We start from the raw sequence: 13320 nt of genomic DNA on the forward strand, positions 1-13320 counted from the left end.
ACCGCACAGTGGCCATGCGGTGGCCGTGGCACGGCTCGCAAACCTGGCTCGTTGACATCACAGCACCGGACCGAAATCACTGATTCACATACCGGCTAGTCATCGAATGGAAAATTAATCGAATTTCGTCCGGATAACCACGCGCGCCTCACAGCCTCAAAACGCGGCTGGCAGCAGGCACAGAAGACACCTCCCAAAGACGGCAGAACATATAGCCTGGAGCCGAGGCAGGGCGGCGGCAGTGCATTCTACAGAGAACACTATCCAATCTTGTCCCTGCATTACCCATCGGTCACCAGCTAGCCAGTACATGCCAGGTCAATCGATGGACTCCACCAGCCATCTGTTTGTGATTGCATGCCAGACGTGATTATCTGATCTGGTGCGATCTAACGCTAATCTAACGCGAGTCTAACGCGTTCATTTCCGCGCAGCAGTATGCCTTTACCAGATTGCACCAACCGTGACCACACGAACTACAGGCGCTTAACACTCTATTGAAAGCGTCCGCACCTACCGCCGAACCATTTTGAAAGCGCATGTGTGCAAAATCGCGACATGTTTTCATTCTTATGGTAAGTTTCTTTGAACAAACAGTCCGCTCTTTCGTTACCCTTCATCTGCGACATTTTGGCCCCAGTACGGAATAGGGATTATTAACACTGCAGTACACTCATTCAGTACTCGGCCCATGTTCAACTCAAAACTTCTCGAACGAATTCCAAGGAAAGGAAAAAGGTGTGCAAAAAAGATCCCACAATAAGCAGATAGCGCCACTTTATACGCTGCATATGTGCGGCGTGAAGAATAACATTGGCACGTTGAATTGATTAAACTATTGTCGATATACATATATTGTCTGCAAGGCGGGCCCTTGCCTTGACGGGCCCTGGCAAGATAACTGTTAGTCCAAAGTCTTCGCGTGCGCATGTCGACGGCGAACCTGCGCTTCAACATCCCACGTTTACGTCCGCACAGCGAAGCACCATCCGGTACGTAAACGTTCCAACAAAACTTAGAGCAAATGATATTGTATAAATGGTTTACGCCAGATGTCGGCGACCGACAGACGCGCCCGGCGCGCGGTGCTGGCAAAAGACGCGGTGCATGCTGAAGCAGAGTGCGCATCCCACCGTCCAAGATCGAAGCTCCTATCCGACTGATCACTTGCACGAAAGACGTGATAAGCCAGCACACCAGCCGCTCGTCACATAGCAACACATCTTTAAACTGCCAGAATTTCTAGGCAGCACCGTGCTGGGAGACTCGGCCAGTGTTATGCTAACGATATGTACGTATTCGTGTAGTGGGCAGAGCGCGCTACAGCAGTCACGCCCCCCCCCCCCCCCCCCCCGCTCGGCACCGTCGGTGGCCGACCCATCGCAAGGCACAGTACAGCAGCGCAGCACCCGCAGCGCCACAGAACCGAAGGCCAGCTCGGCAGGACGGGGATAGGCCCAGGACGGCTCCGTATGACCCAGCACGGCTCGGTCCGGCAAACCGAGGTCGGCTGTTTCAGCACGGCTCTGCCCGCCGGCCGGCCGGCCCCAGACATTGGTCACAGTCCTGCATCTTCTCGTGGTACTCCTCGATCTGCAGCGTCATTTCGTAGAAGTCGTGTTTGGCGCGCACCAGCAGCGTGGCCTGGCCCAGCACCTCCTGCGGCTGCACGCCCAGACCTGCCGCCGTCGGCGCACCGTCAGAACACGAACACGGGCCGCGTGGCACGTTTAGAACTCGGACGCCTGCATCGAAGCACCGTCCGTGGACGGACGCAGCACTGCACTGCCGACAGGCCCACTGTCAGAACACGACAGCTGCAGCGCACCACCAACACAGCACGGACACCAGCACCGCACTGCCGACAGGCCCACCGTCAGAACACAACAGCTTCAGCGCACCAGCGATACGGTACGGACACCAGCACCATGCTGCTGACAGAACCACCGTCAGAACACAACGACCAAAGCGCACCACCGATATAGCACGGATACCAGAACCGCACTGCTCACGGAACCACCGTCAGAACACAACAGCAGCAGCACACCACCGATACAGCACGGACACCAGCACCACACAGCCGACAGGCCCACCGTCAGAGCACAGATGCGACAGCGTACCGCTGTGCTGCTGGGACGGCCCAGAGTCATATTCCCATGTTCACTTTGACGCGTAACGTTCCGAATGTCTCCTGTCCCAACACACGGAGGGTGCCCGTGCTACGGACTTCGGTCTGATTTTATATTCGTTTTTGATGCCCAAGAATCGAGAGATTAAGCAATGAAATACTGAAGAGTCCAGATAAAACCGCACCATAGTATTGACGTTTTTGTTAAAGATCTGCCGTGTTTCATCTCAGAAATCGGGCATGCTGAAAGGAGCTGGAGATGTGTGTAGGCAGTGGCGATAGCAGGCGACAGCAGATCCAACCGATGACGATGTGGGCCGATAGACCTTAGCATTTGTCATTTGGTCCCTTAGCATTGTTCATGCTAAGGGACCAAATGACAGCAGACCTGAGCGATGACAATATGGGCCCAGAGGGCCGGCTTGTCCATGCTAAGGGACCAGACGACAGCGGACCTACCTATGACGATGTGGGCTGAGAGGGCCGGCTTGTCCATGCTGAGGGACCAGACGACAGCAGACCTTACCGCTGACAATGTGGGCCGAGAGGGCCGGCTTGTCCATGCTGAGGGATCAGACGACAGAGGACCTTACCGATGACAATGTGGGCCGAGAGGGGCGGCTTGTCCATGCTGAGGGACCAGACGACAGCGGACCTACCTATGACGATGTGGGCCGAGAGGGCCGGCTTGTCCATGCTGAGGGACCAGACGCGCAGGTTGTGCACTTTCACCACGCCCGGGATGTGCTCCAGAATGGTCTGCAGGTCATCTATGTCTATCCCTTTCGGGATGCCTGCGGACGACGAGTCATCTCTGAAAGGGACGCGATGTAGGGCGATGTACAGACTCGGAGATTGTCGTGCATGATTTTCCGAGGCATGATCCCGGAGGCAGATTTCCCACCCTCCACCTCAGTCGCAGTGACTGCGCAGGTGACCGTCAGACAACACATTGTTGCGATGCACATGCACTATGACATCGCTATAGAGCGACCTCATCACGGAGGCATCACCAGACCAGACCCACGTGGAGCACCACAGGTGGCAGCCGTCCTCCCACCTTCCATCAACACGTTGATGGTGTCCTTCAGGATGGTCAGCGTCGTGCCCAGGACGAACACGCTGAACACAAACGTGCAGATCGGGTCCACCAGGATCCAGCCGGGCTAAAAACGAGGGGTCACATCCGGTCGGCGGGGCGCCGCACGCGGTGCTGAGCCGCCGACCGCCGACACGTCGCTGGCACGGGCACCGCACGCACCACGGGCGTTTCCGACGCGCTTTTAATAATATCAGCCAGCTCATAGGACAGTAATGAGCAGCGACGACACCGATAGTTGACGACTCGTGAACACAACATTTCTGATGACACGAATGGGCGAACTAGTCCAATGCCCAGCGTGTGAGCATAAGGGTGGGGTACAAGTCGCCTGTCTTCCCACACCACCTTCCGCTCAAGGACGGGCACACACACCTTGAAGTAGATGACAAGCGCGGCGATGAAGACGCCGATGCTCTGCAGGAAGTCGCCGATCACGTGGATGAAGGCGGCGCGGACGTTGATGTTGTCACCGCCACCGTGCGAGTGAGCCGATCCGCCGCCGTGGGAGTGGCCGTGCTGGTGCAGCGTGCAGCCCATACTGCAGGCAGGCGACAACAGCGATACACGCTCAGACGTGGTCCTTGCTGGCGCGGTGGCAGACATTGCGTGTCACGGTCAGACGCAACCGGTGGTGAGACCATGGTAACCACTGGTCACGGTCAGACGCAGCCGGTGGTGAGACCATGGTAACCACTGGTCACGGTCAGACGCAGCCGGTGGTGAGACCATGGTAACCACTGGGCACGGTCAGACGCAGCCGGTGGTGAGACCATGGTAACCACTGGTCACGGTCAGACGCAACCGGTGGTGAGACCATGGTAACCACTGGTCACGGTCAGACGCAGCCGGTGGTGAGACCATGGTAACCACTGGTCACGGTCAGACGCAGCCGGTGGTGAGACCATGGTAACCACTGGGCACGGTCAGACGCAGCCGGTGGTGAGACCATGGTAACCACTGGTCACGGTCAGACGCAACCGGTGGTGAGACCATGGTAACCACTGGTCCGGTCAGACGCAGCCGGTGGTGAGACCATGGTAACCACTGGTCACGGTCAGACGCAGCCTTGACTCATTGGGCTCATTCCACGCAAACTCAACTGCTAAAAGTACAATTTTGCATAACACTATCTCACATCTGGACAAGATTTGATCTACAAAAATAAGCTATCTTCTGCTCCGATCACGGCTTTGAAATTTTCAGACCGTTGCGCCCAGCCGTTCTTCGTTGGTGAGGACGTCACAAAATGGCATGACAAAAATGCGCATGCAAAACATGCGCATTTTTGTCAACTGCCGCAATCATAGCATATTATTCGATTGAAAACCGCTACTATGCTGCCAATGCAGAGCCTTGAGTAACAATATTAAGGTACGCTGAATCATCATCAACCGAATTAATAGAAAAGCTGCGACTCACTGCGCACTCGCATAGTGCAGGTGCGATCATAGCCCATAGCACATCTCGATTTTCATCATCGTCCACAAAACTGCTGAGTTCACCCAAGAACCCTCCAAGCAGTCTGATCGCCGAGAAGGATCTGAATGTCATCATGACTACCATCGTAGGGAAGCCAATCGGAACACGTGAACTGGCTGCTGGTCCCCATACCGCTGTCATAGGCCAATCGGAACAGGTCAACTGGCTGCTGGTCCCCATACCGCTGTCATAAGCCAATCGGAACAGGTCAACTGGCTGCTGGTCTCCATACCGCTGTCATAAGCCAATCGGAACAGGTGAACTGGCTGCTGGTCTCCATACCGCTGTCATAAGCCAATCGGAACAGGTCAACTGGCTGCTGGTCTCCATACCGCTGTCATAAGCCAATCGGAACAGGTCAACTGGCTGCTGGTCTCCAAATCCCTATCATAAGCCAATCAGAACCGATGAACTGGCTGCTGGTCTCCACATCCCTATCATAAGGAGGTTTTAAAAAGAACTGTTCCCTGGACTAAAAATTTGCTGCTGATTATGTTATCGCGTGCTCTTTTCTATTACAGTCATCGTTGAAAAGTTGGTGAATCTTTGTCGCCACGGAAAAAGCAGGCACGTCACCAATTTCGTGCCAAAATATCAGCATAAACATCATGAAAAATAAAGCCCACGGATATACCAATCGGATAGATGTCACATCACTGGTAATAAGGACACGCTTAATTAAAGTTTCTTCCTGAACAAGTGTTATTTTCAATGTAATCTTAAACCGAGTCAGTGAATACAAAGGGGACGAGACAAGATGGAGTAGGCGAAAGCAAAAAGCGGGGAACGACCTTCAGCATCATATGGAATTGACCTCGAGGAAGAAGACAGGGAACCACGCCAATATATGAATTTTACGAATACAAAAAATGACGACAGATCTTAGGCACAAAATTTAACCATCCGTCCACATCGTGCGGAACTAACCACAGATTCTTACCCTGTTCCCGTTTAAATTCATACAACTGCTCCCAGGTTTGGCACTACTTACATAAATCAGGACAGCGAGAAAAAATCGAATGACCGACGGAGTTCTGATGGCTCCAGAGGCACCACAGGTAATTGTGCAACCTGATTAACTGCAATAACAACTGCAGTCGTTGGCAGTTCTGTGAACGATGATGAAGATCCAGCTTCACTCCTGAAACGGCTCTTGGTTGTTCAGAGGTCCGACGACTGGCCCTGAGCCTGGACTCTGGCTGTACCGGATCCTCTACTTTTGACGTGCACGACTGTGGGAGCAGGCTCGATGGGCCTGGCCGGTAAGGATCCGGCTTGGTCGACAAGCCCGAATGAGGCAGACCCATGACCTCAGAATCCTTCTTCAGGAATTTGTTTTCAACCTTCTGGGCATAGACTGTCACTGACTGATACAAGTCCCAGAACCAAACAGTGGCGAACACTAAATCTTTTGATCGCAGGTCGTAGCCCTAAACTGGCCGTTTTAAGCTTCAGGTTCAACAGGTTAACTCAAACCCTCCCTTTTGAAAGGCATGAACGTCTCATAATCACTGCGCGTAAGACTATCTATCCAGAGAAAGCTCACCCCGCCAAGTAAGCCCCAGCTGAAACGGTCGATTTCATTGGGTCTGGGGCAGACGAATGATAGCCACGACGCTATCATTTTTCAAACAACGACTAAAACCGTCAGATAAATTTTTTCTGGATTCGAGCGGGAGGCGCCGTCAACTGTTGATGGCATCAGCGCGAGCCGACCGACCTGCAGTGGCTGGGTGGCACACGGGGCCGGCCGACCGACCTGCAGTGGCTGGGTGGCACACGGGGCCGACCGACCGACCTGCAGTGGCTGGGTGGCACACGGAGCCGGCCGACCGGCCTGCAGTGGCTGGGTGGCACACGGGGCCGACCGACCGGCCTGCAGTGGCTGGGTGGCACACGGGGCCGGCCGACCGGCCTGCAGTGGCTGGGTGGCACACGGGGCCGGCCGACCGGCCTGCAGTGGCTGGGTGGCACACGGGGCCGGCCGACCGGCCTGCAGTGGCTGGGTGGCACACGGGGCCGGCCGACCGACCTGCAGTGGCTGGGTGGCACACGGGGCCGGCCGACCGACCTGCAGTGGCTGGGTGGCACACGGGGCCGGCCGGCCGACCTGCAGTGGCTGGGTGGCACATGGGGCCCGACCGGCCTGCAGTGGCTGGGTGGCACACGGGGCCGGCCGGCAGCGTCGCGCCACGCCGCACCGGTCCGGTCCACCCGGCCATGGGCTATAGTCGCATCCTCACTGTGATAGTGTGTAGCGAGTCTTACCATTTCTATTGACAGTAACCGACATAAATTCAACGGCGATTTCCGTAAACTGAGGTTCCTAACGATTCGCAGATGTCATCGACTTGGGAAATTGCGTTTATATATTTGAAAAAAGCATAGTAACCCAATAGTGATACAGTATTTTAGTTAGTTTGATATCGCCTATTAGGACATTGTATTATTTGCGTGACGTATTGCGACAGAAAGCTGTGGTATGGGTGTACAGTTATCAGCGTTTGAGTTAGCGCATTTTTACCACTACGCCATTTCCTACGTGCTCGTCAACGGAACACGGCTGGGTGCAGAGGTCTTAATTTAAAAAAAATCGTTATCAGAGCACGAGCGGACCCGACAGATCAAGTTGTGTCCAGATCGGGGATGGTGGTGTATACTCGACTGGTTAAGGTGGAGTGTAATGGCATCAAGGTGAGACGGTGGCAACCAAACGCTTCGGTCTGACGCAGCCCCTGCTGGTGCTGCGGTGCGGTGAGCGTCACGCGCCGCCGCGCCGCCGCGCCGCCGGCCGGCAGTATCGCGGTAATGGCGTGGCGCCGGGTCGGCCGGTTCCGTCGCAAGAAAAGACCACGACTCTGTGCCCCGCAGCGGCCGCGCGGGTGACCTGGGCTGCGTACCCCACTAGCAAAGCACCTACCTGAGCTGCCACCTACGACGTCACAAGTGCCCACGTCATACACGAGCGACTGTGCTCCAAGCCGCAGGAACTGTCATGACGCACTTACCTATGACGTCACAAGTTGCAACTTGCAGACGGCGTTTGGCATCAGTTATCGTGGCCCTGGTGCCCGGTCAGTGAATCACGATGTGGCAAGCGGAGAGCGAGGTCAGGTATTTGTTTACTCAAGTTCAGACGTACATGATATAAATAGTTATGGATTAACCATCTTTGCAAAAGGCGAATAAAGAGCAATTCCAACATTTTGGCGCGCTCAGTAGGACCTGTTAGGAAAGCCTTTTCCCGGAACGTACTTAGCCACGTAGAGTCGGGAAAAGCTGAGCGGGGAGCTGAGTGACTGATTGGCACCTTCTTAAATTTGCTAGAGCGGTGCGCTCTACGAAAATGGGCCCAAAAATCTCGCCTTTAGGAAGAGCACGCAAGCCTTCCGGATCCAGAAAATGGGAAACGTGATTGGCCCGCTTCGGGGCACAGACGCAGCAGTACGACGGAGAAGGAAAACGAATATAAGAACCATTGAGTCTCCTTGAAGATGACGCTTCCGGTGCTTTTGTGTCCTTATCAATGAACTCTAGGTTCGAATACACCGCGATGAAGACAGCGTTAGCTTCTCGCCTTGGAAGAAAGATGGACCGCCTGCAGGCTTATGCTGAACTTATCCGAGCGGTCCAGGCACAAGGCAAGCCGGTGAAACATTCCGCGAACAGAATATACAACTTGGGGAAGTTGGCTTGTCCAGGCGCAGCTGACGGAACGCAGCAGTTAAGGGCAGCCTCACCCGCTGCTTTACATGTGGTCTGCGGCACAATGAGTTCAAAGCCAACCCTGTAGTCGTTACCAAGAGACCTTGCAGGAGGGTCTCCAGCAGGTCCTGACTTTGAACAGCCACCGCAGGTTATTCCACGTGGTGCAGGCGACACAAAATCCTCCGGCTTCGGAGTTTTCTTTGAGGCTTTCGTGGGCCTTAACGGATGTCTGCAAGAAATTTGGAACCAGTGGCTGATGCAGAGACAAGACAGTGGAGCTATTACAAATGTTCCGAATCGATCGAGCGCTCCAATTAAACAAAAAAGTGTGCCGGATCAGCAGTGGACGCAGGAGATTCGAAACAAGTGTGGAAATCAACGCTGGAATGCGTATAATCGTCGCATAGGTGAACGATTACATTTGCTGTCATTTTCCCCTACACCCATATTTGTGTGCCACACGCTGCCACTATAACTTGGTGCACCCGTCTTTCAATGTGCACTCCACTGGGATATTGCAGCAAGCTTGCTATCAACAAACGGTCCGCTCAAAACTCGCCATATTGAACTTTGAGCCGTGCTCCCTTGAGGCTCCGTATTCAAAACAAATATGAGCGCTGCTAACGCCTTATGTCTTTTATCTTGTCCTGTCCCCCACCCCGCCAACTCTTATCTCCTTTGCATATTTTTGTGCGCATTTAGCATGGACTAAGTACCCGGCAACAGACAGACAGCCATAAAATGAACGAGTATGCACTGATTTAGACACAATAGCCAATGATCCATCTTTGGCGATCCATAATCACACCAATCAACCCGGTATATCATATAAAGTTGATCATAGCAATTACATATCTTCCACGCATGACAATTTTTTAATTATGTCGCGTTTCGTGACGCGAAAGCTTATTTCAACACCAGCTTTCAGCAGCAGCCAGTAGTCTGACGTATTCTACTGGCAAAACGGCTCTCAGAAATACAGCTGAAGCGGTCTTATGATGAGATCAGAGGACATCCGCTCGGGTACGCGTCACGCTCACCCGCGCAAGGCATGGGCTGGGGTGTAACGCGTTTCCATCTACGCAGCCTGCCAGGTGGCGTGTTCTCAGTGAGCTTCGAGGCACGCCATCGGCAGGGTGACTGAGCCCGCCGGCGCATCGCGGCCGCCTCCCGACCACACGCATAGTTCAGGAACGGCCGAGACCCCGGCCGTCGTGCCTGTCCCGGCAGCACCTCCAGGCGGAAGCGACGATTGTTTGGACAGCCCAGCGTGACGTCGCATGTTTAGCTCAGGGCGGAGCGTAATACATTCAGGATCAGAACAGCGCGCACACTGAATAACTTCAACTTTAAAGGCATTGTACGTACCAAAAAATTGTTAAGTTAAATGTGTAGAAAGTTGCGGCACTCTCCCCTCTCCCGATCTATTTCTTATCTTCGATTTGACCAGAAGCATTGTTGCAGTACTGTAAAGCTAAGATGAAAAAGGAAACGAAAGCGCTGAACATTTTGCGTGTTGGGATTTCGTGAGTTAAAAAACTGCTCCGAAGAATCATATATTTCTGCTGGTTCTAGGACACCAATGAGTTTGTTTACTTAAAATGGGCCCATTCGCCCTTGATGCCACTGTGCTTATTAACGTGACAGTTTAGATAGATGCATAGAAAGTTTAACCATCTCGTCGCCATTGGGGCTGTACGACGCGCTCGGCTGCTGAGGCTGTATGGCGTCACCTGCCTTCCCTCACTCTGACAGCAGTGGCGGGCGCTGCGGACAATCCAGTCTCGAGGTTGAACCATTTTAACCCAATTCATGTGACAATGTCTTCTGTTATCAGATGTACGCTCTTAGAATTGAAATGATTCGTTTAACTCTGGTTTCAACACAAAGATTTGTGGGACGGCACATGTACTCAGATATGGTAACATGATCGTGATGCTCTTACATATGGCGGCAGTGTTCGCCATGAGATTACGACGAGGTCGACTGAACGTAACGATGAAGACGAAGTAACACATGGATGCATGTTTTTCCACAGTTCTGTGCACGTGGCACGAAAGCGGCATTTTTTTTCTCTCGGAATGTCTGTCTTGTTCTGGGACAAATACATATTACTCACTTTTGATCAGCCCAATCTCTCCAACCAGTAAAACAGTGCACGTGTATGCACCACACGAAAATGCTAACATTGGATCAATTCGAATTGAAACTAAGCCAACTTTATGAAAAGAGCGGGCAGGAAACTGCAAAACCAGATGCACACGATTGAATACAATCAAAAGATGAAAACATGGGGCTGAAAGCGTCGAATGGCTCTTACTAGATCGGACTAAACTCGACCAGAATGAAAACCATCTGAACTGAATTGTTGTCATAAAGCCCACCCAACCGACGCCACAACCAAACCGCCGAAAAATACGACAACCTGTTGACATTTCAGAATGCAAAAATCGTGCTTCCATGACATAATACGAGAAATAAAATGGTTCAAAATTATGAAATCAGGACACGACACGAAGGAGTGAGAACAGGCCCTACAACAGGATGCTTAGCACATTTTCCCCCGAGATGCACCTCACTATTAGAACACGCCACCTCGTATAACAATAAAGAGGAACCGCCAGCACCCGCCGTCCTAATTGATGTAACGCACGCTTACGGGCAGGCCACGGCTCGATACACCGCGTCTGGGCCTTATTCGCGGGCACAGGACACCCGGGGCACCTTAAACGCTGACTTTCTTTAAGGTAATAATATTTTGCGCACGCTCCTGTGCAGCTGAGTACAGTGGCGGCCGCCGTCGGCCTACTGTGTAGCTGAGTACAGTGGCGGCCGCCGTCGGCCTACTGTGTAGCTGAGTACAGTGGCGGCCGCCGTCGGCCTACTGTGTAGCTGAGTACAGTGGCGGCCGCCGTCGGCCTACTGTGTAGCTGAGTACAGTGGCGGCCGCCGTCGGCCTACTGTGTAGCTGAGTACAGTGGCGGCCGCCGTCGGCCTACTGTGTAGCTGAGTACAGTGGCGGCCGCCGTCGGCCTACTGTGTAGCTGAGTACAGTGGCGGCCGCCGTCGGCCTACTGTGTAGCTGAGTACGGTGGCGGCCGCCGTGGGCCCGCTGTGTAGCTGAGTACAGTGGCGGCCGCCGTCGGCCTACTGTGTAGCTGAGTACGGTGGCGGCCGCCGTCGGCCTACTGTGTAGCTGAGTACAGTGGCGGCCGCCGTCGGCCTACTGTGTAGCTGAGTACGGTGGCGGCCGCCGTCGGCCTACTGTGTAGCTGAGTACGGTGGCGGCCGCCGTCGGCCCGCTGTAGCTGAGTACGTGGCGGCCGCCGTCGGCCTACTGTGTAGCTGAGTACGGTGGCGGCCGCCGTCGGCCTACTGTGTAGCTGAGTACAGTGGCGGCCGCCGTCGGCCTACTGTGTAGCTGAGTACAGTGGCGGCCGCCGTCGGCCTACTGTGTAGCTGAGTACAGTGGCGGCCGCCGTCGGCCTACTGTGTAGCTGAGTACGGTGGCGGCCGCCGTGGGCCCGCTGTGTAGCTGAGTACGGTGGCGGCCGCCGTGGGCCTACTGTGTAGCTGAGTACGGTGGCGGCCGCCGTGGGCCCGCTGTGTAGCTGAGTACGGTGGCAACCGCCGTGGGCCTACTGTGTAGCTGAGTACGGTGGCAACCGCTTTGGGCCTGCTGTGTAGCTGCCAACTCAGCTGCACAGACACACAGACCGACACAGTGTCCCCGCGCTCTCTCACAGTGCCCCGCGCTCTCTCCCTACTGTGCCTTCCCCTCCTACGCTGCGTACGCACATGATGTTGACCAAGACGCCCAGGCCGGACGTGATGAGCATGATGACGGCATTGAGTTCGAAGTTGCGATAGATGACACGCTGGATGGCCATGTAGACCAGCACGCCAGTCACCACCCAGATGAGCAGCACGGAGACCAGAGCGCCCATCACCTCTGCAAGACACCGCACCGCCGGCGCTCCAGTCACACAGGCTGCGCACCACAGACCGGACCGGCAAACACAAATGGCATTCAGTAGGACATCGGTTACATAATGGTGAAGTATCTGTCATGTTTCTAAATTGGCATGGACAGGTCGGGTGTGAAATGGACGTGGCTTATCGGCAGTGTTTCAACAATTAGTCTCGTGGGTAGCGAGTATCGATATTTGTTTATGCTATTACACCCCGGCTACATCTTATTCAAATAACTATTATTCGAATGATATTCAAGTGCGCCATTCCTGCGTGTTATAAGTTTCCATAGGATTGAATCAGCTGATTCTAATATTTCCCTATTTGAAATTAAAGGCAGTCTTCATTGACATGAAGTTGTGACGCCACCTCAATAGGAGAAGGGGGGGGGGGAAGGGGGGGGGGCATGGGTCGTAAGTCCATGGGGAGTCGGGCCCTGGTGTCTGGATTCGAGGTGGCATCGCAGAGCATCAGAACAAACGTTCACATTTACATCCTGCACACCCCTATTGCATGCATTTTTGAACGCTGGTTGCAGGGACTAATAAGCAGAATCGCTACACAGCCAAAGCATACATTTTGTGGCGTAGAGGTGTAGAGGTGTTTGTGGCAGGTCGTACTTTGAGCAAACGCCAGGAGCAGAACATTTCATTGAACGGAACGCAATCCACGAAACACAATCAGTGCAGACGTGCGAATCGGAGAACGCGGCACGAGTCAAGACACAACACATGCAGCAACATACACGCAGAATGGCCACCGCACAGTGCGTTCACGGCCAGTAGGATGCACTCAACTCCCCCCCCCCCTCCCCCGGACAAACATTACGCAGTCCCGCAGTCGGCAGAAGTCCGTCAACAAACAACGGCCGCCGGATGGCGGAGGCGTGCAGCAGAAAGCCACAGCCAGCCCTGCCCCGCTCATGGCCGCA

At 54.2% G+C, this 13320-nt stretch overlaps 1 protein-coding gene across 2 annotated transcripts in view; it reads right to left on the bottom strand.

The window, feature by feature from the left end:
- Positions 1–1339: 1339 nt before the first annotated feature.
- ZnT35C (solute carrier family 30 member 3) overlaps positions 1340–13320 on the bottom strand; it is a 40414-nt gene continuing 28433 nt past the window's right edge. For both annotated transcript variants that reach the window (XM_037223941.1, XM_037223943.1), the window contains 5 exons: positions 12216–12369; positions 3603–3768; positions 3189–3294; positions 2788–2922; positions 1340–1679 (listed from right to left, as the gene is read on the bottom strand). In XM_037223941.1, the coding sequence (XP_037079836.1) occupies positions 1516–1679; positions 2788–2922; positions 3189–3294; positions 3603–3768; positions 12216–12369 (725 nt within the window). In that variant the 3' untranslated portion in view covers positions 1340–1515. The remainder of the gene's footprint in view (positions 1680–2787; positions 2923–3188; positions 3295–3602; positions 3769–12215; positions 12370–13320) is intronic.

This window comes from Pollicipes pollicipes, unplaced genomic scaffold (genome assembly GCF_011947565.3).
Source record: "Pollicipes pollicipes isolate AB1234 unplaced genomic scaffold, Ppol_2.1 Scaffold_4881;HRSCAF=5763_pilon_pilon_pilon, whole genome shotgun sequence".
NCBI classification, from domain to species: domain Eukaryota; kingdom Metazoa; phylum Arthropoda; class Thecostraca; order Pollicipedomorpha; family Pollicipedidae; genus Pollicipes; species Pollicipes pollicipes.